The sequence below is a fragment of the Neomonachus schauinslandi genome, chromosome 1 (genome assembly GCF_002201575.2).
Source record: "Neomonachus schauinslandi chromosome 1, ASM220157v2, whole genome shotgun sequence".
NCBI lineage: Eukaryota > Metazoa > Chordata > Mammalia > Carnivora > Phocidae > Neomonachus > Neomonachus schauinslandi.
The window spans coordinates 12,659,058-12,685,601 of NC_058403.1; the positions used below are offsets into that span (position 1 = coordinate 12,659,058).

Here is a 26,544-nt window from a genome sequence, read left to right on the forward strand (position 1 = left end):
GTTCAACGGCCACATGCGGCGAGTGGCCAGGGTGTGGGGAGAGCGCTGTCCAGGCTCGATGGCTCTGGCCAAGTCCCTTACCCTCTGAGCCCCAGACACAGCGCACTACCTTCCTGAGACCGAGCACTCAACAGAAAAGTCTGAATGAATGAATGTGTAAAGAAATGCTCCCCTGTCTCATCTACAAGCTGCATAGATTACCCATTACACAAATTTGCAGTGAAGATGAAATCACACCTTTTATTTTTTTTATTTAAATTCAACTAGCCAACATAAAGTAAGTGCATCATTAGTTTCAGATGTAGAGTTCAAGAATTTATCAGTTGCACACAAGACCTGGTGTTCATCACATCATGTGCCCTCCTTAATGCCCATCACCCAGTTACCCCGTTCCCCCACCCACCTCCCCTCCAGCAACCCTCAGCTTGTTTCCTACAGTTAAAGAGTCTCTCATGGTTTGTCTCCCTCTCTATTACCACACACCTTTTGGAACAACCAAGGGAGGAGTCCCAGAACTAAGAAATCCTGGACAAAGAAACCTAACCCCAATAAGCCTCAGATTATTCATCTGAGGGGGTAATAATGGCAGCCAAAGTATACCGCGCAAAGTGCTTGGTACACAGTAACCATTCATTAGCTGTAGTTACAACTGAGCAAACACAGTGACAACACAGTGGGACAGGGTATGATTGATCCCTGCAGATAGCGCTAATGGGGGAGAAAACAAAAGTCAGGACTGCTCGGAGAGAGGGGGCTATCTCATGGAAATAACAGTTGTGCATTAACTGAGCACAGGAATCCTTCCTTATCAGCCCTCCCGTCTCCTGCTCCCGGGACTGCTGGTGACCCTCTCACATGAGGTCCTCAATACACGTCTGCAGATGGTTTCCCCACGCCACGTGCGCACATGGCTTCCTTCGCCCCACTTCAATCACACGCTCAGTGTCAGGGCCAGCCCCAGTGCCCGTGTTCATCAGAAAGAGAAAGCCAGGTCTTTTTTCCACTCTGCTCTGATTTATACATGGACATTTATGGTGTCAGTCTGTATAAAAGCAGAATTTGTGTTCCTGCAATGACACCATAAATCCTCCTGGCCTCCCTTCCGCTCACTGGGAATATCAAATGTTCTGCTTCCACTGACAGCAGATAATGGCTCTTAGGAAGGGCAAGAAATTCACGTGAAGATAACAAGGGAACTCAGTGGGAGGTGTGTGCGTGTTTGCACGCATGTGTGCACAGGGTGGGGGCTGCAGGGAGAAGGCCTGGGTGAAACCCGAACCCCCGAGCACTTGATTCTTTTTTCTTTCTTTAAATACAGATTGTTCTTTCCATCATTATAATAAATCTCTCCCAGTGTATTCGTTTGCAAAAGCTGCCACAGCATAACTGCTTAAACAACAGAAATTTATTTTCTCACAGTCCTGGAGGCTAGAAGTCTGAGATTAAAGTGGCAGCAGGGTTGGTCTCCTCTGAGGCCTTGCTCCTCAGCTTATAGATGGCTGCCTTCTACCTCCATCTTCCCATGGGCTTCCCTCTGTGCCTGTGTGTGTCCTAATTTCCTCTTAGAAGGACACCAGTCAGACTGGATTAGGGCCCACCCTAATGACCTCGTTTAAAAGTAATTACCTCTTTAAAGATCCAAATCCAAATAGAGTCACATTCTGCGCGACTGGGGGTTAGGACTTCAACATATGAATTCTGCGGCGAGACAACTCAGCCCGTAACCCCCACCAAAACTTCTCACAAACTGTAGTATTAAGAAAAGAAGCAACGAATCCAAAGGTGACTTGCCAACACTTCCCAGTGGGAGGCAATGTGATCTAAGGAAACTCAGTTCGAATCATCATAGCGCTTTGAGTTTCTTTTTATCTCTGTCACCTGTTTTCCCTGCTTACGAGTTTCAAAATACTTACTACTCTGGGTCATTAACTTTTCTACAAATAAGCACATCCTTTAGGTCTTAACTTTGGACATCTACCTCCTGTTCATCTTTGGAAAAGGAGGCCGCCATCTTTTTATTTGCATTTGTCAGGGTGGATTTTTTTCCTTTTCTTCTCTTTTCTTTTTTGGCTGCTTTTAGGGATACATGAAGTTTAGGAAACGTCAGATAAATATGCTTTATACTCTTCACCATTTGTCCATTTAAGGTTTAAAAAAAAAAAAAAAAAAAAAAAAAAAAGTAAGCAGAGACAGAAAGTGGCAACAAAAGTAAAGCCAAAAAGATTTCCTGAAGCAGATCCCTGTAAAAAATCTGCCAGAATTTCAATCTTTGACCATAAAAAAAAAACAAAAAACAACCAGTCCTTTGTAGTGAATAGTCACAACTTGAATACTCGACTAGAGAGCCGTGATTAAGTGCTTAGCTTTCGGGAATGGGGGGACTCGAGATGGTTCTAGGAAGAAACAGAACTGTTTTTTGGCTCCATCCTCCTTAAAGAGGTCTTCAAGCCTCTTGTAGTGACTACAAGTATCTGCTGAGAAAGTCACACCCATCCCCAAAGGGGCTGTACCTTCTGTTGCTATTGTTGAGTTTCCTTAAATGCGAGTGTGTTTTAGAAAGTGGTGGGGGCTGGGAGGGATGGGGTGGCTGGGTGATAGACACTGGGGAGGGTATGTGCTATGGTGAGAGCTGTGAATTGTGTAAGACTGATGAATCACAGACCTGTACCTCTGGAACAAATAATACAGTATATGTAAAAAAAAAAAAAAGAAGAAGAAGAAGAAGATATTGGCAGGGAAAAATGAAGGGGGGGAATCAGAGGGGGAGACGAACCATGAGAGACTATGGACTCCCAGAAACAAACTGAGGGTTCTAGAGGGGAGGAGGGTGGGGGGATGGGTTAGCCTGGTGATGGGTATTAAGGAGGGCACGTACTGCATGGAGCACTGGGTGTTATACGCAAACAACGAATCATGGAACACTACATCAAAAACTAATGATGTAATGTATGGTGATTAACATAACATAATAAAATTAAATTAGAAAAAAAAGTTTACTTAAAACCTTTCTCTTAGTTTCTCTAAAACCCCATGCATTGTGAAAGTGCATTTTTCTTAGCCAATCCCTCTGAAAATGTGACCATTTAAGAAAGGATTGGAGTTCCATTTTGTTTCCATTAACGAGAGGGGGTTAACTGTATTTAATAGAGGCTTTGGGACTTGCCTGGGGTAACGCAGCATGGCAATTCCCGGACTGGGACAATCATTCTGATTCTATCCAGGACATCGATGTTCAGAATTCTTGTAAAATAGAGACATTTTATTCATCATTTGGTCAACTGCCTGCTATAAAAGGTTTTTGGTGGTTTTTTTTGGCAAGAGTAAGTTCATCTATTCGGCCAAGAATTAAAATTATTTTCAATTTAACACTATTTCCAGTACCTCCCAAACATTTTTTTCCTATTCCAATAGCAAAAAAAAAGTAACTAATGAAACAATATTAAATATACACATACAGCAACATGAATATTTATATAGTCAAGTAAAAAAAAATCATTTCAAGAGAGCAGACAATCACTGACTTCAAAAGGATGTTTCCCACTTAAAAGTATGTGATTGCTAACTCTGAAAATACATTTTAAATTCTGAGGTACCTTTTTCAATTTTTCACGGACAGGTTCCTGGGATTGGGGGTATTATTATCAGTTTGTGATTTCCTATGCTACTGGGTCCCTGCTGCAAATTTGGGTCAAGTGCCAGTTATCTACTTCTTCCATCAAAATTAATCGAGCTCTGTTATGTCAAAATCAGGCTGGAAAGATTTTAATAGTGTCTTTTATAGGAGACAAGATAGACTGGTTGCAAAGCTCACCTCTTCCCCTCCACCAAAAAAACAAAACAAGCAAACAAAAAGCTAGACACTTTGATTGCTACCATAACTTTTTAAAGTAGATCAATAGTGATAATCTCATTATACTGAACACATTTTTCTCATTACATAAAGAAAAGATTAACTAATAGTAGGAATAGTATTAAAAATTCATGTTGTAATTAGGCATGGGTCTCCATGATCCAGATCAATCAAACAATCAAGGTAGACAACTGTCTGAATAACTTAAGCTACATAAATAATCAAGCCGACTGGGGATCCATTTAGCGATCTAAATTACATAGTTTAGTTACCTATAAGCATAAAATTAATGAGCTATTTGGACAATTGCCATTTCTCTGTCAACTGCATAGTGTGAAAACAAATAAAAAGGCACACATATGGGCCACAGTCACCAAGCCATATAAATCTCAACTTGGGCCTACTGCCATTTAGTAAGCACTTGACAAGCAAGACTCTGCAAGACATATTACATACATCATCCCTTGAAATTCCCACAATCTTATGAAGAAGATCCTCTTGTTTTCCCTTTTTACAGGAGGAAAAGCTCTTGGTTTACACAGATTAAGAAATCTGCCCATAGGTCGCCCAGCCGGGCCATGGTACAGCCTGGATTTGACTCCCAACCCACAGCGAAGCTGCTTCTTGCTGTGTAAAGGGGACCAGGTGATCGGGGTTGGGGCCCAAGCTGGGCTAACCCAGCGGGCTGATTAATGTAAACAGCTCCATCAGGAAATTCTGCGTCACCAAGAAAAATAAAAACTGATCGTACTATCTACATTGATCACTATAAAAGCATAATTCCCAAATCTCTACATCCTTCCACTGCCTCGTGAGACCTGCTTGGCATCAAGGACGTAGTTCAATCACACCGATTATCAGAACTTGGTGAACAGCGGAAGAAACAGCCCAGGTGGAAGAGTGTAAACTGAGAAGAGTGAGTTACAAATTTAAACGATAGTTAAACACAGACGTGACTGATTGTAGGTCCTTATCTCTGAGATCTCAAAAGCTCTCCCAGGGAGGTCCTAACAATCCCTCCTGACCAGGCAAGCAGGCCCGACCCCTGCTGGTCTCCCCAGGCCAGGCCGGTCACTCTTGCCAGCAGCCTGATGCCCCCACGGGGCAGAACAGCTGGGACCCCATCAACAGCACACCCAGGATGGTTTTCCCGGGGACAGGAGGGAAACAGTGTGGACAGAACAGTCGACCCCTTCTCCTCACCTCCATCTTCTCTGAAGAAACAACCCCCCTGACCTGGCAAGCTTCAGCGCCTCACCCAAGTCAGACAGGCCCCAGGCTCTACAATAGAGCTGACACTCAGTGCTTATGGGTTGAATTGTGTCCCATCCCCCCTCCCAAAATTCCATGATGAAGTCCTAACCCCCAGTACCTCAGAATGTGACCTTCTTTGGAAATAGAGTTGTTGCAGATGGAATCAGGTAAGAGGAGGACATTGGGGGGGGAGGGGGGCAATCCAGTATGACTGGTGTCCTTAAAAGGGGGAAATGGAGACTCAGAGACACACAGGCAAGGAGAAGATGAAGGTTACAGTGATGCTGTCACAAGCCAAGGAACTACCGGAAACTGGGAGAAAGGCCTGGAAAACAGATCCTTCCTAGAGCCTTCGGAGAGAGTGCGCCCCCATAATCCACAGCTCAAGGTGTGCTCAGACTTCTGGCCTCCAGGGCTGTTTGAGAAGACGTCTCTGTTGCTCTTAAGTTACCTGGGCTGTGGTCCTCTGTTAGGCAGCCCTAGGAAAACAAACACAAGACTCTGAAGTTACCTGGATCCTCTCCCTTCTGACACCTGGGAAATTCTTTCCAGCCACTCTGCATCTAATCCATCAGGAAGTTCAACATAAACCACAATAAACTGGTGGCTGACTTTGGATAAAGGCGTATTTCCAGAATACTGATTAACTTAGGTGTCACACAGGGCTCGGCAGAGGGATGTTGTCCGGAGGAAACCTTTGGACTGTGACAAAGCCTTAGAAATGGAGCCAGAACTTCCACAGGAAGACCTCTGTTCTACTGAGCTGCCCAAGGGCCACCCTGTGCGAAACATCAGGACAGGCTCCAATGAGAACATTTGCTTTTTCATGCCTTGAACCTGGTTCTACCTAAATAATCAAATGGGCGAGGAAGCAAACGCCCGCTTGCTTAATGTCCCCAACGTCACGGCGAACGTCAGAGGTGATGTGCGGTAGGTGAGACAGAAGGCGGGAGAAAATGCTTCAGGCTGGGCAGAGCCAGGGCCGGCCCTGTGTTAGAAGGGGGCATTTTGGCGGGGCTCGAAGGACGGGCGGCCAGGAGGGGGCCGGCGGGACCCCGAGGAGGACACTCAGAGGACAGAGAACCCGCCTTACCTGGACCAACACGAAGGGGGGTGGGCCAGAAACAAGAACACCATCCGAGGACTGAACAGACAGCCCTGAACACAGGCGCTGGAAGGGGGAATTCACTTCGTTGTAAGAAGGGAACCAAGCAGTCTAGGGCTTTTTTTTTCTTTTTTCCTTTTTTTTAAGCAGGGCTGTAGCATGATTAGAGTTCATTTCGAAGTGGTTAAGATGGATTATGGCCGCAAGCCACTGGAGATGCGGGGGATTAACAAGGACTCAGCCTGAAAGTGGCCAAGGGACGGGTCGGCAGGAGGTGAAATCAAACAGCAACGTGGAGGTAAAGCTGACAGCCGCAGACGACCCGAGAGGGGCTGAGGAAGACGGAGGACACAAGTCGGTGCTAAGGCTGGACAGGAGCAGCAGGGAAGGATGGAGAGGGTGCTCAGTGGTGGCAGACAATGAATTAGGTCTGCAATGTACTAGGGGTCGAATTAGGTCCCTGCAAAAAGGTACGTGAACGTCCTAAGTCTCCGTCCCTCCAAACGGGACCTGATTTGGAAACAGGCTCATTGCCAGTGTCCTAGCTGCAGCAAGATGAGATCAGAAAGGAGTAGGAAGGGTCCCTAATCCAGTATGGCCAGTGTCCTTATAAGAAGAGACACAAGAAGGCCTTGGGAAGATGGAAGGAGCCTGAGTGTGGCCCATTCAGACCTCTAGCCTCCAGAGCTGTGAGACCAGGAATTTCCATTGTTCTAAGCCATCTGGTTTGTGGCGCTTTGTTACAGCCCCGGAAAGTAACACAGAGTGTAAGAACAGAAGATCTAAGCAAGGTTCGTTCACCAGGAAATTGCTGTCAGCCTTCAAATCACTTCCCCATAGCATCAAGTGCGGGGGGGAAAAAAAGCTTCTCCCCCTAGGCTCACATACCTACAGAGAGCAGCGGGGGTGGGGGGGGTGGGGGGGGTGATAACTTCAGAGCAATTTACGATCATTAAAACTGTCTCCACTATAACATACATTCTAAATGTGTGTAACATTAAGCCATAAAAGAGAGTCCACTCACAAATGGTATTCCTCACAAGGCTCCTGACAAACTAACAAGGCATACTGATTGAACACCGCGTGGATACTGAGGGTTCGCTTTCAAACCCGCCTCTTTCAAGACGGGCAGACACCCCCCTTGCTCTCAGCCTTCCCAAATTCACTGCTGCACACCAAGCTACTCTGACAATCAGCCTCTCTTCACACTTTCCGGAAGCCTCTATCCCACCGCCCAGCAAAGTTCAATGCTGGACTTCTCCGTGGGGGCGACCAAGACAGGCCTTGAGACTCCTGAAGAAAAGAGAGCTCACAAGACGCATATTCAATACACCTACCTTTGCCCTAATAACACCCTGAAATATAATAACCACAAAACATAAAATGAGGGTGCCAGGTGTTACCACGGCCAGGTGGGTAAATAGTGAGGCCCTATGTTGCTTACCTCTTTGCCTTCCCATGGAAGCCAGCCCCCCTGGAGGGCTCAGGGCTCAAGTCTGTGTCCAGGGTCCGGTGTTTCCTCGACGGAACATCAGCATAACCATGTGCATTTCTACAACACCTCTCTATTCCACCTGGCCTCCCACGTTTCTCTCCCCAAGTGAACTGTCGCTCTGGGATGAGCCCCAAGCACCCCTAGTAAGCTCAGTGTCCCAGAAAGCTGGAAGATGGGGAGCAGAGGCGATGAAGCCCCATGGAAGGTGCAGGCAGCCCTCTCCACCCAAAGCCCAGGGAACACCAATGCCCGGGTGTTTGGGTCCCAACCGCTCCACCTCCTTCACTGTCCCCTTGACTTTGCCTGTCTCTTGCTCTTTGCTTGGAGAGTCCAAAGGCCATTCGGGGCTAGTGAATGACTAAGACAGGATAAGGAGAAAAATCATAGCAGGATGTTAGGGGTTGAATTGTGTCTCCCCAAAACATGCTGAAGTCCTAACCCCCAGCACTTATGGATATGTGACCTTATTTGGAACTAGGGTCTGTGCAGATGCTGAAGTTAAGAGGAGGTCAGTAGAGAGAGCCCTAACCCAATATGACTGTGTCCTTATAAAAAGGGGACATTTGGACACAGGGACAGTCACACAGAGGGAAGATGCAGGGAAAATACCATCTACAAGCCAAGGGATACCTGAGACTACCAGAGGCTAGGAGAAAGACCTAGAACAGATTCTCCCTCACAGCCTTCAGACGGAACCGAACCTGTTACAGCTTGATTTAGACTTCCAGCCTCCAGAACCAAATAAATTTGGTTTGAGACACAGAGAGAGAGAGAGAGAGAGAGAATCCCAAGCATCTGAGCAGGCTCCATGCTCGGTTCGGAGCCACTGAGCACGGTGCCTCCTAATTGCCCTCTCCGTCCTTCCCTGCTGCTCCTATCCAGTCTTAGCACCGACTTGTGTCCTCCGTCTTCCTCAGCCCCTCTGGGTCATTTGAGGCTCCTGTGAGCTCTACCTCCACATTGTCTGTCTCTCTCTCCCTCTGCCCCTCCCCCCTGTGCTCTTTCTCGCTCTCAAAAAAAAAAAGCAATTCCAGTAGAAATTTAAAACACTTTATTCTTCTGAAGGCGATAGAAAGTAAATATATCAGGAAAATAGAAATACTATTGGCATTGAATATTTTCAGAGGGTTGGTTAGCTGGTTGGTTTATTGACTGACTGACTGATTGAACTATTCCTACATGGAATCAGCACGCAGCATCACTCAACAGAAACAAATCTGGAGTTCAATCAGCAATATTAATTTCCCTACTGAGAGAGGGGGTTGTTTGCACGTATTACACTATCTGGATATAACGCAATTCACTACAGTGAAGTTGCCCAGCGTGATTCCTGAGGCTGGCCCGAGCTCTCAGGACTCATATATACGGATATATAAACACTGTGTTGGTTTGCTGGGGACGCCGTGACAAAATGCCACAGACTGGGGAGCTTAAACAACAGAACTTATGTCCTCACAGTTGTGGAGGCTGGAAGTCCAAGATCGAGGTGTCGGCAGGGTTGGTTTCTCCTGAGGTCTCTCTCCTTGGCTTGTGGATGGCTGTCTTGCCCCTGTGTCCTCACATGGTCTTCCCTCTGTGTGTGTCTGTGTCCTGATCTCTTCTTCTTAGACGGACACCCGTCGGATTGACCTCATTTTACCATAATCACCTCTTTAAAGGCCCCAAATACAGTCACATTCTGAGCGACGGGGGGTTAGGACTCCAACACAGGAATTTGGGGGGGACCCAATTCAGCCTAAACAAACGCCTACACAGAACGCAAGCCGTGAGCCTCCACGTGAGGATGCTCAGGACAACGGTGGCTTGACAAATGCTGCAAAACACCAGGCACCAGCTCACGAGCCCTTCCGGAGGCAGAAGCCACGCTGAGCAGCAATATTTAAAAGGCTGCTTCTGCCTGTGCACCATTGAGGCATGGCCCACCCAGCTGTTTGTGATACATCAGAAGTTACTTTCCTGTTGCTGAAATTTTCCTCTGTCACACCGAGATGGATGAGCCTCTCAGATTACACACAGAGAAACCCAAAACCATCACATTCCTTTCCCCAGGCGGGGGGGGGGGGGGACGACAACACCTCTTTTCAAAGACACTTGCTTTTGATTCTCTCCATTTGCAAGTAATGGTCACCGACCCCTTATTAAACTGTCACACTATTTACCCTTCCAAGGAAGGAATTGTGCAGAGGGGACTGATGAGCGATCAGCACATTGTCGGGGTATTTTTCTCTTTGAGCTCCCAGAGAGGGGGCTCTCAGACCCTAGCCGAACAGCTGCTGCAGCTCCTGACACACAGGAAGTCTCAGCCCTGGGCCCCTCCATCAGGCTGAATGATAACTCAGGAGACAGAAGGGTCACAGGTCTTAAGGCTCCAGTGAAGGGCATTTCCCCCAAGATCTTAATTGTTACATATGCTGGAGTATGTCTTGTGTCTCCTGGGCAGTGAGTGACACAAACAGACCTGAATTTATTGCTTATCTTTCTCTTCTCCAGCAAAGCAACCAAGTGGACTTTTCCAGACAGGAACCAGGACTGAGGCTGCAGAGTTTTACTTGAGATCCTCTAAAACCCCCTAGGACACTTAATCTGTCACTCTTTAAGGAAAAATTCTCACTGAAATGCCGTAAGTCCTGTTTGTGATTCACAGCTCGATTCTGACTCTGGGACCTTCCTTTCTTTGAGGGCAGATCTGATTCTGGTGCCTGTTCACAGTGCATTTGGTGCCTTACACAAAAACATCCATTGGAGAGGGACGTTTGGGACAGAAACCCAGGCCTCACTTGGCTTGCCATCCTGTGAGCTCTGGAGGAAAAGGTTGTATGTGTGTATATATATGTATATATATATATATATATATATATTTTTAAAATATATATATATACTTTTTTTTCCTGAAATGCTCTGCTTACCAAATCATGCATCATGGAGCTGTAGCCACTCAGAGGGAGCCCCTTCTTCCAACTGGTCTACCCAGAGGGGATGCCTTTTTCTAAATGGTCTGCCTAGTCATACCTTTTTCTAATTCATACAAAAGCCCATACAGGTTACCAGCCCCTCTGCATAAAGAAGGCGATCAGTAAATGTTTGAATGAAAAGACCCATGAGCATCTCCAATAGCCAAGTAAAGATCATGCTTTTTAAAAAAAAAGATTTATTTATTTATCTGAGAGAGAGAGAGCACGCAAGAGAGCTTGAGGGGGGGTGGGTGCAGAGGGAGAGGGAAAATCTTAAGCAGGCTCCACACCCAGCACAGAGCCCTACATGGGGCTTCATCTCACAACTCTGAGATCATGACCTGAGCCCAAATCAAGAGTTGGTTGCTCAACTGAATGAGCCACCCAGGCGCCCCAAGATAATGCTTTTTTAATTTTTTTAACCATGTATTTATTTCTTTGAGAGAGAGAGCACGCACGCAAGTGAGGCGAGGGGCAGAGGGAGAGAGAGAATCTCAAACAGATTCCCCGCCAAGTGCGGAGCCTGACGTGGAGCTTGATCCTACGACCCTGAGATCATGAGCCGAAACCAACAGTGGCATGCTCAACTGACTGAGCCACGGAGTGCCCCAAGATAAAACACTTTTTAAAAAAAACTGGTTACAACTGGAAAACTTCTCCAGCAGTGACCATTCTGACTTCACAGTACACCTGGCAAATGGTTTTAGATTAGGAAATCAATCTTAAAAACAGGACACTCTGAAAATGGGAAGGGTTTTCCATGGGTATAGAGGGAATGATTTTGAAAAGCAAGAAGTCATCAGCTTGTTTCTGTTTTCCTCTCCCTTCCCCTAAGCCTTACATGACCTTCTCTTCCACAACAAAGAGATCTCAGACATGCTTTCTTCAAAATTTGACATTTAATACTTAAACTCCAAAATTAGCCCTAATTTAAGAAGTATTCCTGTCCCAAAGGCATCAGGAAACAATCAGTAGTCTATTCTCACATCCTGGGACAAAACCAGCAGCCAAATGTAGCTGAAAAGGTACTCATGAATAAAGTAGCCTTTGGGTGGGGGGAGGTTTGGGGGACACTATAAGAGCCGGAAACACAGAAATTTTGGCGATAATAGTCCAAGACAAAATCCTCGACCCAGTCCTGGAATCTAAAGAGGTCTTAGATCACAGTGGAAATAATAGGGACTTCTAGCAGAGAGCCAGTGAACAAATGTAGCACCGTATCTCCAAAACCACAAATGTAGAAGAAATCATAACTCCTAAAGACAGTAAAATGTTTTGTTGAGTGTTAAGTAAAGAGTTGGCTACCAAACCAAAACATGGAGAATTAAGTTGTCCAATAAATTTTTCCACACCATACTGATCTGGTAACTTGGTGGGGAATTATCGCTAGATTTCCTCTTTCTTTCGCCATTAAAACAACTTCCTACTGTTAAAGGATGCTCCTTGCTGAGAAGGTGACCAGAAGGTGAGGCCAGTAAGGACTCAGTGATCATACCTTCCTAGCACTCTGTCACCAAACTAGGAAATGTAAGGGAGCCATTAATACTTAGAAAGAGCCGAAAGTAAAAATCAGTCAGCAGAGAAGCCACCAAAAGTACGAAGCTGTGAGACAGAGGTGAGGGCGGACAAAGGAATATTCCCGATGAGCCACAGAAGCTGCTGGAAGCTCCAGGCAGAGGAGAGAGGAGGGGAGTGGGATTCTAGGAATGCAGGCATCTAGGCCCCCTGGGGTGCCAAGTGCCCCTTGAGGTCCTCAGGGAGGTGTTGACTGCAGGGCTGAGAGGTGCAGCCCTAATCTTCCTCACTTCCCTTTATGCCTAAAATAAAACTCCATCATCCATGATAAACTCAGTGAGTATCTATTTCTCACCATCTGAAAAAGCCTCATTCGCACCTACCTTAAGAGTTAAATATAAACCTGAAAGTCTAACAGAAGAGAATAACCAGCTGCTACTTGTTCACTCACACAATATTGAATATATTTTCAGGATAAATATGTGCTTTACACACATATATATATAAAATATATATGTGTAAACTATATATATATGTATATTATATATACGTACATTATATACATGTATATCACATACACATATATGTATGTACATTATCTATATGTACATATGTATATATATGTTTTCATGCACAGGTGCATGTTTATATAAATTTTATATATATAAAATATCAAATTTATATATATTTTGCATTTATATATATTTTATATATATTATATATTATACATAAAATATAAATACAAATATATTATATATGATGTAATATATAATATATAAGTATTAAAATATTTTATATATTTTATATATATATAAAATATCAAATCCCCATTGAATACCCACGAGCTATTATCATTTTATAGAACAGAAACTGAAGTTTGGAGGGTTTGAATACCTTGCCCAAGATCACAGGGCTACTAAGTAGCAGAAAGGTGATAGGAACCCAAGACTGTCATCCCCTAAAGCTTGTGCTTTAGCACATGATACTTTTTCAAAGTATCATGCCAAGTGATACAATGTATGGAAGTGACTTTTAAAAAGTGCATTTTGGTAATTACTAGGGGTAAACATAATTTGTGTACTTGATTGAAAATCAAGCGCGCGCGCGAGCTGAGGGACAGGCAGAGGTGGGTGGGGCGGGGGGGAGGGGGGGAAGAATCTCAAGCCGACTCTGCGCTGAGCATGGAAGCCCAGCTCCAGGCTCCATCTCACAACCCTGAGATCATAACCTGAGCCGAAACCAAGAGTCAGATGCTTAACCAACTGCGCCACCCAGGCGCCTCTAAAAATGCTTTTAAAAATTATTTTAAAAATATTTATAGTTGGTCATCTGAAGAAACTGGTTTATATTAGATGATTTGTATTTATTTTTAAATAAATACGCCCCTTTGGAATCTGGAAGACATTATTCTAAGTCTGATTATTGGAAAGAAACTGTTACTGCACACACTCTCAGGTGCTTTAATTTAATGGCCTTCTATGACAAAAAAGGAAAAAAAGAAAAGCTCATCCTTGATCTAGGAAAAGAGCATCTCAGAGTAATGAATTAGGTGAGAGCACAACAGTCATATAGGCATTCCCTCCAGAGGGAAATTCAAGTTTCATTACATCAAATTGGGCTTGAAATTGCAACTACTGCTCACAAATGTTAGTTTTTAATAGAATAAAATGTCATCCTGTGGGAATGACACTTTACAAACCTGGAGAATTGTTTTCAAAACAAGTTGTTTTTTTTATTAGTATTACTAAATATAAATGTTCAACTGAGAACTGAGTCAGAGACTACATTCTCTAATTAAATTTTTACCCCAGAATAAAGACTAGACTTAGAAAGCAAGACTTCTGAATCGGAGCAGCAGTAATTCCAACTGAAAACCAGATTACATCAGTGATAACACTTATCTTTATCCATTTGGTGTCACTAACATAAGGCTCAGAGAAAATGCTAGAATATTCTGATCCCAAACTCCACAGCCAGCTTTCTCTGACGCCTCTCTTCACCTGGGCACTTCCTCATTCCATTTGCCTCCCATGCCCCTTCTCAGCCCAAACGGAGCTTGGAAAAACTGGTCAAGCTCCAGCTAGTCTGCATAATAAGTAAGGTGAAAGCACTCGGTGTTTTGCTTTGTTTTTTTTTTTTTTTTAAGTTTTTATTTATTTATTTGACAGAGAGAGATACAGTGAGAGAAGGAACACAAGCAGGGGGAGTGGGAGAGGGAGAAGCAGGCTTCCCGCTGAGCAGGGAGCCCGATGTGGGGCTTGATCCCAGGACCCTGGGATCATGACCTGAGCCGAAGGCAGACGCTTAACTGACTGAGCCACCCAGGCGCCCCTTGCTTTGTTTTTAATAAATAATCTGTGTTCATTCTTGCAGGAGGGCGGTTTAACAAGAAGACTCTACGGGATTGTTTGGTGGGCTACAGAAGACATGGACTTACAGGCAGCCCCACCCTTTGATTCCAACTTCTCTCTCCCCTCATAGAGATTTTTCTCCCTCCAACACAAAAGAAAGGTACCAAAACTAAGACTAGGGCACCGGGGGGGCTCAGCTGGTTAAGCGACTGCCTTCGGCTCAGGTCATGATCCTGGAGTCCCGGGATCAAGTCCCGCATCGGGCTCCCTGCTCAGTGGGGATCTGTTTCTGCCTCTGACCCTCCCATGCACACGTGCGCACTCTCTCTCTCTCTCAGAAATAAATAAAATCTTAAAAACAAAATCTGCTGCCAAAAAGTTATGTATTTGTGTTTAGCATAGTATATGATTTCTATTTAATATAGATACATACGTTTATGTATATACATATATACATTTATGTGTGTATGGTATACACACATATGCACACGCGCGTGCACACAAGGCTCAAGGTGGTCCTCATCTCTAGTGAACTCATAAAAGGCAGCAAGACCACTGAACCTGGCATGGTGGAGCGTGGTGGAGGTGGGAAAGGCCCCTTCACTCCCCGGGACCACACATGGAGATTGTCATCACAACAAGCACCCCAGCCATGCACAGGACTTTGGGCTTTGGTTTATTCCTTGCTGATTCATGACCCAATTAGCTGCTCACCAAAACTTTTATTTGAAAACCCTCGGTAGGATTCCGAACACTCTGATGAAATGTTCTCTTGAGCGAATCTGGTTTTGCCACTATCTGAGGGGTTTCCCAAAACGTGGGATTTTCACTGCTAAGCCTGAGAGAGTCCTGGGCACAACGGGATGGCTGGTGGCTCTGCAAAGGTAACACAACAGAACCTACCACAAAAGGCCACTGTAAGGAAGAAATTCCGTTTTGCAGCAAAGCACCCAGGGCACAGCCTAGCAGGCCGTATGAGATCCGTAAATGTTCGTGATTATTATTATCAGTATTACATCCGCGTGGGGAAAGCAAAGGGCAGGCACTCATTTCTTTCCTGTTGTGCTTAGGTGATTCGGGAGCTCATGAAATCCCCGTGTTGCTCTAGGTAGACAAAGGATTCGCTGGGAGTGTAATTTCATGCTAGCATCCCTCCACAGAAACAGCAAGACTCCCTGAGGGCAGGTGCGCCCTCTGTCCCTCAGCACCACGCTCCGTGCTCCAGGGTGCCTATCACCGCTGTCCGTTCTCCCATGTTCTAGTCACAGAGCTCTGGCACAGGGCAGGAAGTGGCCAAAGGAGGAGCGTCATGGAACAAGAGTAGCTAAAGAGAGGCAGAAAGAAAGCCAGACACCTCACCAAAAAGCCATGGGATGGGATGTAAGACAAGAACTCACTACGGGATAAAAACAGCAGAAGTAATGCAAACAGGGAGACGAGAAAGAATCAAATGGCTCCGAGAACAGGCAAGAGAAGGAAGCAGGATTGCCAAATGTTTTGGCAGCCATTTGGCTTAGGAGACTGATAAACTTATTAAAAAATTATAGTCAAAGAGACAGATCCAAACCTCCATATATCTCCATGAGAAACATCCAAAAAAATGTATGTTTGCAAATAGCAACTTCGCCCATCTGTTGCAGTGTTGGTACATTTTCTCAGGAAAGAGCTGAGGGTCCATTAAAAGTCCCATGACACTGCAAAATATTTGTCTGCTTCTGGCTGGTCACCTTTCACTCTGATACCTAGATGCCTTCCTTAGCAAATCCCTGCAGAAGGCACAGCTGTTCCGGGGCTGAGATTTTTCCCAAAGAATGCCACCTGGACAACCTGTTCCCTCTATGCGTCACTCACACAGGCATACCCACGAGCTACAAGGAGTGGAGACACAGTGCCTGCAGAAGTAGTCCCTGCTAACTTGGACACTGTCACTCTGAGGCTGCCCTCCTGTCCTGGGAACATCAAAGCTTTCTTTGATGCACCTTCTCTGTTCCACATACTACTCTAGACACCAGGGAGAGCAGTGAGCCTGCCTCATGGTGCCTACAGTCCAGTTGGGAGACAGACAACACATCAACACATAAATATATACCATCGGATCAGGTGATGTTATGGGTTGAATTTCATCCCCCCCTCCCAAATTCATATGTTTAAGTCTTGTCCTAATCCATCCAAGCTGCTCTAACAAAGTACCATCGACTAGGTGGCTTCTAAACAACAGAAATTTATTTCTCACAGTTCTGGAGGCTGGAAGTCCAAGATCAAGGCGCTGGCAGATGTGGGGTCTGGTGCTGTGTCTGGTGCTGTGCCTACTTGCTGTGTTCTTGCGGGGGTCAAGGGCTTTCTGGGGTCTCTTTTACAAGACCACGAGTCTCATTCATGGGCGCTCTGCCCTCGTGCCTAATCACCTCTCAAAGGCCCCACCCCCCAAACAGGATCCCATTGGGGCTTAGGTGTCAACATATGAATCCCAGGGGGATACAAGCATTCCGACCATAGCAAGTGCTATGAGCCCCAGGACCTCAGAATGTGACCTTATTTGGACATACGATACGGTCTTTACAGGAGTAATCAAGTTAAAGTAAGGTCGTTAGGATGGGCCCTAATCTAATATGGCCAGTGTCCTTCTAAAAAGGGGAAGTACAAACACAGAGACAGACACACATACAAGAAATATGACAGAAGAGTCACAGGGAGGAGACAGTCATCTGCGAGGCAAGGACAGAGACCCAGAGCAGATTCCCCTCACAGCCCTCAAGAAGAACCAAACCTGCCGACACCTTGATCTTGGACTTCCAGTCTCCAGAGCTGTATGACAGCTCAGTACATTTCTGTTGAAGCCACCCAGTTGCTGGTACTTTGTTACAACAGCCCCACAAACTAACTGAGGTGATGAGAAGCACTTTGAGGGAAGACAAAAGATCCCAAGGGTCCCAAGGCATATTTTTACACAGGTGCTTACACTTAGTGCATTTTATGTCCAAGTCAAGTGGCGGACTCTTGCTCCTTTAAAGGTTTTCATTTCCCTCGATATTCCCCCTTTCCCTTTCTTCTCAACCACCCACCATAAATTCTATCTATTGCCTTTGAGATTACGGGACCCGGATTCAGAGTTGTCCGGGCAAGAGTCAAGGTTTTCCAAAGATCCGTCCACATGCTATTATGCCCAATGCCCGTGACCCAAGCATAGTAGGAGCCGGATGTCAGAATACCGTGCCCAGTCGAAGGTCATGGATGGTTGTAGAACCAGCCTGCCTGATCTGAGTGTAATCTGCAATTTTAGCCCAATCAGCACAAATGCTAGCAAACCAAGGCAGCCCAAATCCTCATCCCAACAATGCAGAGCAGACAGGGCTGGACAACAAAGCAGTGGCTCTTAACATTCTGGGGGTAAAAAACTCCTTTTTAGAATCAATGAAAGCCAAGGACTCTCTCCCCAGAAATATATAATTATCCACATACAATTTGTAAGGGTTCATGGACCTACAAAGTTCATCTATGGTCCCTCTCTAGTTAGTGGGATCCAGGGAAATAACTTCCGCAGTGGCAAGAATCGCCAAGAAACAAAGATAAAGAATAAACAGGGAGCAGGAGAAGATGGACAAGGCTATAAAATAGATCACTGAAAGAGGACTGATCTCCTTAATATATAAAATGTACCTAGAAATCAATAAGAAAAAGACACGAAGCCCAGGGGAAAATGGTGAACAGACAGGAGCAATGAACAGGATTGATGTGCAAATTGTTGTTAAACATGAAAATTACTCAACTCACCTGTAAATAAGAGGAGCTATAAATAAAACTGGATACCCATGTTTAACCTACAAGACCAGCAAAGATCAAAAAGTTTACAGAGGGCCTTGTATTGGCAAAGCTATGGAAAGATACCCCCACAGCAGGTTAACGTGTGCAGAAACTGGGATAACCTCTATGGAAGGCAATTTGAAAATATTTATCGATAGTTAAAACAATCATACCCTTTCACCTAAGGCTAGGAATTGATCCCTCAGATATACCTGAGACATTTACAAAATAACCAACGGGCACAGATGTTTACTGCTGCAGAGTTTGAGAATGACAAAAAATTCCATACAACCTAAATGTCCCTTCTTTAAATGTCTTTAATTCTTTAAATAACATCCTCTGAGTTAACCAACAAGGGATGATACAGCAAATATGTTAGCTCCATCTGATGAATAAAATGCAGTAATTAAAAATAATGAGGCATGCCTGGATGGCTCAGTCGGTTGAGCATCTGCCTTCCACTCAGGTCATGATCCCAGGGTCTTTGGATGGAGCTCCACGAGCCCCACGTCAGGCTCCCTGCTCAGCGGAAAGCCTGCTTCTCCCTGCCCCTCTCCTCCACTTGTGCTCTCGCTTGCTATCTCTCTCTCAAATAAGTAAATAAAATCTTTAAAAAAAATAATAAGGCAATCCTATATAGTTTTGGAGGAAGGATGCACAACACATATTATTACTAAGTCAAAAAAAGCAAGACACTCAACAGCATGTACGGTGTAAACGTACACCTCTCTATACCTACACATTTACAAATGTGTATGAACACCTGCATGCACAGAGCGCATCTTCGGAAGGATACACAGGAAACTAGAAACAGGGGTGCCTCTGGGGAGAGAAAGGAACCAGTTGCTGAGGCACACGGGTGAGGGGCAGAATGACCTCTTACTACATACCCTCTCGAAACCTTTGAATTTAAGAACCTGGGTCTGTATGAACTACACCAAAACTTAACCAAACGAACCCTAAAACACACAAAAATGATTAAAAACCAAAAAGAAGCCAGTAATTAGGAAGCGCATAGCTAAGGAGGGCAGAGCCAGCAGGGTGAGGCGGTAAGATGTTAAGAAACAGGGGTGCCTGGGTGGCTCAGTCGTTGAGCGTCTGCCTTCGGCTCAGGTCATGATCCCAGGGTCCTGGGATCGAGCCCCGCATCGGGCTCCCTGCTCCGCGGGAAGCCTGCTTCTCCCTCTCCCACTCCCCCTGCTTGTGTTCCCTCTCTCGCTGTGTCTCTGTCAAATAAATAAAATCTTAAAAAAAAAAAAAAAAAAAAGATGTTAAGAAACAGCTCTGACCCAAGTAGTCTTTTGTCCACCGGAATGTCCCGAATCATTAACTCTAATCAACAATAGCCCAGTTTCCCACAACTGCTTCAAGAACTTTTCCCATGACCCAGGGGAGGGGGGGTCCCTCCTACGGTCTCTGAACTAGGCGCACTGATCAACAAGTTAGTCAAACTCCACTGACACCAAGTTCTCCAGAGAAAACACATAAAAGTATCCTAAAAGTACCCACCAAGAGCCCCCAAGAATTCCAACCGAAGAGAAACATGAGGCCAGAATATTTCCCAGGACACGGAGAGGGTTTGGAGCGTAGACCCTGCTGATGCACCCTCATTTCGGGGTGAGAGGGATCACAACTGGGTCAGCAAGGTGGGGCGGGGAAGCTGCCCACTTTCTTTATAAAACAGCCTGGACTCAGATTAAGACTCCCTCCCCGCTGGGCCCTGGTCCTGTCTCCCCCAGTAAAGCCAGTGAGCTGCGGACACGAGGCTGCCTCCTGGCTTCCAGCTTCCAGCTGCAAGCACCACCTACCCCCCCCCCCCCCCCCCAATGGCCCTCAGCAAGTGCCCAAGGTCATGCCCCCTTCCCAGGGCAGCCCCCATCCAATGATGGGTCCCCTCACTCCAACTTGGACCCCTGTGTAGGACCATCTCAGCAGCAGGGGCTGCTTTGCTCCTCCCCACTCCTCCCCTCCCAAGTACTGGTGTGAGTATACTCCTCGAGACCACGTTCTTCTCCGGGTCAAGGCCTGTTTCCCAGGAAACCCCGTGCAACACAAGCCTAACAGTCTTCGGAGGCTGCGAGCGGCACTGTGTCCCACAAAACACATGTTCGAGTCCTACCCTCGGTACTCGTGAGTGGCACCTTATTGGAAATGGCACTTTGTATATGTAATCAAGTGAAGATGAGGTCCTACCGGATTAGGGTCAACCCTAAATCCAATGACTGGTGTTCTTATGAGGAGAGGCAGATTTGGAGACAGAGGTGACACACAGAAGGATGAAGGCCACGTGAAGATGCAGGCAGAGCCTGAAGCGGTGCAGCCTCAAGCCAAGGAATGCCAAGGATTGGCAGTAAGCACCAGAAACCAGAAACGACAAGGAAGGATCCTCCCCTAGAGTCTCCAGAGGGAGCACGGCCCTGCTGACACCTGGAGTTGGGACTCCTGGCCTTCAGAACTGGGAGGGAATAGCCACCCAGTTTATGGTTATTTGTGACGCAGCTCTAACAGGAGAGAAGTGAAGGTCAGAGGGGAAAATCTACTAAGGCATTCCTCTACATCATCCCTACAGGTTAAGAACCCCAGCAAGTGGGTTCTCACCTGCCCAGAGCCACTGCAAGCCTGTAGTAAGAAAATGCAGGGAGGACCCCGGATAAACCGCAAAACACACTACATCACCCCCGAGAGCTGGTCCTTGTGATCAAGGAGAAGCAGTAGCCCTCCCTCCCTCTGTACAGGTTATCTATCAGCCTCCTCTGGTCCTATTCAGGCCCCGGGGCTCACCTCCTTCCTACTGGTCATCTTTTTGAGAGCATCTTTAAAGAGCTCTCACCAGTTTGCTAAAAATAAGGCTTGCGCATTTGTCTATGCACTTCCATTAGCCAAGAGAACAGGTCACTGGGTTACCACGAATAATCGAGACGGGGGTGTTATGTCCCAAGGGAAACGATACTTCGTGCCCAAACCACCTGGTCACTGAAGGCACCCAGCCTGCCCATCTCTCCGCGCAGATGCAGCTGCCGCCCGCCCCCCACCACCACCTTCTGGAAGATCCCCACCAGGATGGCTGACTGCCATGCCCCCCTTGGAGCAGAACGCTGTCGTCGAACCCAGCCCGTATGGTGACTCAACACCTGCAGAGAAAATTTAGGGTTGTACGGCCCTTCGTGGGCCCTGCGCAGCCCTGCTGTGCCGATTCCTAAGCTCCCTTTGAAGTCCACGGGACCTGTGCATCAATGAACACTGAGAACTGAGCCCTACATGCCAATTTCCACCATTCACACGTACTTCAAAAAGATGAGACGGGGCAGGAAGTTCAAAAAGAATGTGCCCGAAACTGCAGCATGCAATCGCAGAAATTATAGGCACTGCCTTGTCACACACGCCATGCTGAGCAGGTGCTTTTGCCAAACGCCTCCTTTTTGCCCAGAAATTCCTGCTGCGGATTAATAGGAATTTCCAGTTCTCTAGTCATTTCTTGTTCCTCGGAGCTATTACCCCTAAATTTCTAGCACTTCAAAAAAAAAATTTATATATATATATACAGGATTTAGCACCTGTTTGTTTCAGAAATACTTGCTAAAAACAGATCTGCCACAAGGCCATCTCTAAAATTAGTCATATTTCCTGTTCTGCAAAACATAGTAAATTGTATTTTTAGTAACTCCTTCACTCCAGGTATCTGGCGCTGTCGTGCTCCAAGCATAATTACTGGCAACTTACTAAGCAGGCAACCCTTATTTTTAGCCCCAAAATAGCTCCAACAAAAGTGATAAACAGGCTTATTTTTTTTTAACCAAGGGTTAGAACAAGATATTTAAACATCTTAACCAATCATTTATGTACCCAACTCTGCATCTTAGAAAGACTTAATCACAAAAGGGGGTCCTTTGTGGCATCAACCCCTGTCCCCTTTTTTGCAGTTTTGCCTCTGAAACTAGCTCTCTACCTGAGATATACCTTGCTTTTCTGTCAGTCTTTCCAACTTTCTTTTAGCACGTCTTCTAAAAAAAAAATGTAATAACAACCAATTATGTGCCAAAACGATGCATTTCATAGGTATCAGGGACCAATTTCAGGGGCAGCATGCACAACCTCTCTGGGTCTTTCAAAGTCATCACTCATTATCGCCATTCGGCAACTTTGCTCTTTGTCTCAAAGCCTCAGTGAATACTCTTCAAAATCTGATTTTGTGGTGCCTTTTCCTCCTCCAATCATCAGTTTCCTGTAGTCAGAGACACTCTGACCTAAGAACGTACCCGTTAAGAGTCTCACATGACCAAGGGAATTATTTATTTTTAAAGCCATATTAACAGAGATGACATCCACTCAAAGCTAAAGGAGGACAAAAGTAGGTGTCACCCAAATCCATTCTTTCTTTTCAAGCAGCAACAGGACCATCTAGATCCAAATGACTTTCAAACAAGCAACTTCAGAGGGCAGGCAGGCGAAAATACTGTCCGGCAGACAGTGGTGACCGAAGGAAGCTTCTTGATGAGATAGGATTGAAGCCTGAAATGGAAGTCAGGAAAAAGTGGTTTTCTGTCATCTCCAACTGCAATTCCCAGCAAGCCGTGGAGGATGTGGTCCAGATCTTTTTGGAAATGTGCACTGAGTCGAAATGTAACACACACACACACACACACACCCCGTGTCTTAAACCAGCAGTACTCTAGATTTGGGCACAAATCACCCAAAACACAGTGCATAGTTTGAGACTGCAACTGTAAGGCAGGCCAAACGTGGGTACCCCCTCTTCTTCCCTTTCTCCATCCCACCTTTCAGCTTTTGCATGAACTGATTCCCCACCACAAGCTGCCCCGGATCCTGCCACTCAGGGGATGGCGTAGGGCCATGCATTCACTTCTTACTACAGTGTCCATGACTTAATTTCCCTCCCGCTGTGATCTATGTCCTTTAAAAAAGGAAGACAAGGATAAAAGTGAAGTGCTCTATCTAAAGTATGCACCCCAAAAAGGGGGACACTATTAGGGGGAGAGGCTCTCCAGGGCCATTCACATCACCCACTGGGAGGGACACCTCACTTCCCTTCCCCCAGGGTACTGTCACCTCAAGGTCTCCCCTTGCTAGGTTCACATAAGTACCCCTTTGCCAGCCTGAAAACCCTCTTACCAGCTCCCCTTGTAAAAAGAGGGCTGCATATAGCAGGAGATTGACTTCACCTCTGTTTGGGTTTAGTAAGACAATATCCAGAACGCAAGTGTGGATGGGGGCTCATGAACTCGGTCATCCTTCCCAAAGTCATGCATGCGGTGCACGCGCGCTCACGCACACGCACATTTTAATCTCTATGATCTGCCAGAACCCTAATCTACTAGGTTAAGCATTAAAGGTGTCGGATTTGGGAGATAAAAGCTATGAATGACACCCATTGTTTCCTTAAAGCTGGCAATTAAGTGAACTAAAATCCAGGTTGCTCGTGATGCTTGTACTCCCTGAAGCACTGATTCTCGTGGCTAGAGCCAATCGAGAAGTCAAGAATGACAATCTGACAGCCAATTAATGGTCCCCTCCCCTTGCTGAGGCGAGGTGAGATTTATTTAAGAAAGACAAGAGGAGGGGCGCCTGGGGTGGCTCAGTCAGTTGAGTGTCTGACTCTTGATTTCAGCTCAGGTCATGATCTCAGGGTCGTGGGTTCGAGCCTCCCACAAGCTCTGCATAGCAGGGAGTCTGCTTGAGATTCTCTCTCTCCTTCTCCCTCTGCCCCTCCCCCCAGCTCACTTGCACTCTCTCTCTCTCTTTCTAAAATAAATAAAGTCTTTAAAAAAGAAAGAAAGATAAGACGGAAGAGAAAGGACATGGACAGCTAGGGGTGCAAAAGGCTCCTCATTTGGACCCCATTTGGGCAAGAACCCCCTGCACTCCAGGTTGTCCTGTGGGCCCCGCACAGAGCTCTAGAAGCCCCGAGGAGGGCCTGAGCTCGGAGCGCATCCTCGCCCAGTTCAGCCAAGGCCAACAGCCTTGTGTCATGAAGCCAACCTGCACCGGTGAGGAGCCAGAGATACAACAGGGCAGGGGAAAGTGGAGAGAAGCCGGGAGAGGCTGAGCGGCGGGGCAGGCGAGATGAATGCGCTCGTAATGTTGGCCATATGCCGTCAGTATAAAGTCTCGTCTCTTTTTGCTAAGTTTCAAGTGGGAACATGCACAACCAGACTGAATCCTATACGTTTCAAAGGAAAACAGAGTTCGACTACCCATACCAACAGGAATTTACCCGGGCATGGGGAAGTGAGCCCACTGTAGTTAGCGAGGGGGGCCTCGGCCGTGCACCCCGGCCGGATGTGTAAGTTGGCCAGCCCACTGCAAACCAAAGGAGGAAAGTACGCTGTGCTTGCTCTCTTTGGACTAGAATGAGGTTAGGAGTGTTTTTCCTTCTTCTTTGAAGACTTACTCAATTCAGTGAGTTCATTCTGCACACTCCCTTTTTACATGGAAATGCAAGCAAGAGGCACTTTTTAAACTACTCACTCTTACCCCACCTACCCAAAACAAAGGTACCCCACTGGAGCATGAGCAGCTTAGGAAGAGAGGACGAATGACAAGGGTAATAGAGACCTGCACTCAAATGCAAGGGGCTTCAGGACCCAGTAGGGAAAGGAGGAGGGAAACCAAAGTTAGGTGAGGCCGGGGACAGGAGGGCAGAGGAGCTCGCCCTAGAATCAGAGCTCCACAGTATGGCATTCCCAGGAACTCCCAGGCTGGGTAGAGGATCCCAGGTCAGTGGGCAGAAGGGTAGGTAGGAAGCCCACAGCTCCCCTCTCCCCGGATGTGCTGATGCCTCCCTGATGAATGAGCCACCAAAAGGGGCTACTCCCTGGCCAGTGCTGAGAGACTCCAAGCCTTGGGGGCGGGGGCGGGGAGGGGGGAGGAGGGAGGAGGCAGGGGAGGAGGGGGAGCCTTGAGTCTGAGATGACCACGAGCTTGCCCCGAACTTGGGCAGCTGCCAGGCAGCCTCACCACTTGGGATGACCCAGTGTCTGGGCCACTCCCCTGCAAATTAAGTCATCCTATCTTGAGCTTGTTCTCACAGATCCAAGTTACAACTTAGATCTCCCTCGGCAACGCCTGGCAAGGGTTCACAACCATCTAACTTCTCACAAGTCTGGAGAGAGTGCCCCTTCGGGTCTCTGGGGATCTTCCTTTGCTTTCCCTTCTTCCAGGAAGATATGAAGGTACCTCCCAACCCTGAAGCTTGGGGATATCAGCGTGCAGTTCTGTACCGGCCTGAGCAGGGACCTTACTGTTGCTCCTACCCAGTGGCTGAAGAGAACGGAGGAGGGACGGAGGGAAGGAGACGGGAATGGGTGGGGAATGGAGGGGTGGGTGAGATCGCAAAGCAGGGGTAGGAGGGAATGGGTGGGTGGAGGAGGGGTCAGAAAACCCTCATCTGAGCACGAAAAACTTCCCTAGCTGCCCCAGCCTACAGGTGGAAAATGTCCCCGGGGTCTCGGCCTTCCCCCACCTCCTAAGCCCAGGAGAGGAATCAGATTCTAAGCTTCCCCAAGGGCTGGCTAACCGGCTCCCCCACCCTCAACGTAATGGCCCACGCAACACAATGGCCTGGCTCCAGCCCCTCGACTGATGTGGGGCTCCTCTGGGCCCCAAGAACAGAGCACCTCCACCATCCCCCGCGCTGGTGTCCACCAGGCGGCGCTCTTCGAGGAGCAAAAAGGCTGCGGCTAGCTTGGTGGGTAAACCAGCCGCCCCCCTAGGGAAGCCGACCCCAGACCTCCCCTCGGGCCAGGCGGGTAAGCCAGCCGCGGGGGTGTGCGTGCGCGCTGGACTCGTGCCCTCTTTCAACCCGCAAGGAAAGGCAGGCGGAGGGGAGGTGCAGGGCCGGGACGACGCAGCCGGACTCCCGGTGCAGTGCTCCCCGCAGGGTCCCCCGCCGCTCCTCCCGCCCCGAGGGCCGGGGGCTCCGCGCCCCGGGCGGCTCACCTTCTCTCCGGTCAGCACGTGCAGCCCCTCGCGCACCTTGGCGAAGGAGCCCTCGCCCAGCTTCCTGCTGCCGATGAGGTAGTTGCCCACTCGCTTGTGGTGCTGGAAGTCGCGGAGCCGCTCGCGGGGCACGCCGCTCACCCAGGCCGGCAGGAAACTTCCCTCGCAGGCCGCCGCCGGCCTGGCCGCGTCCTCGGCGCCGCCGCCGCCCCCGGGCGCCGCCGGCTCGCCCAGCAGCCCGTCCCCGGCCGCCGCCGGCATCGCGC

General features: G+C 47.2%; 1 protein-coding gene across 1 annotated transcript in view; it reads right to left on the minus strand.

The window, feature by feature from the left end:
• Window positions 1-26,539, minus strand: part of HUNK (hormonally up-regulated Neu-associated kinase) — a 99,718-nt gene extending 73,179 nt beyond the window's left edge. The window contains 1 exon segment of the mRNA XM_021678051.2: window positions 26,279-26,539. Coding sequence (XP_021533726.2) covers window positions 26,279-26,539 — 261 coding nt within the window.
• Window positions 26,540-26,544: the final 5 nt, after the last annotated feature.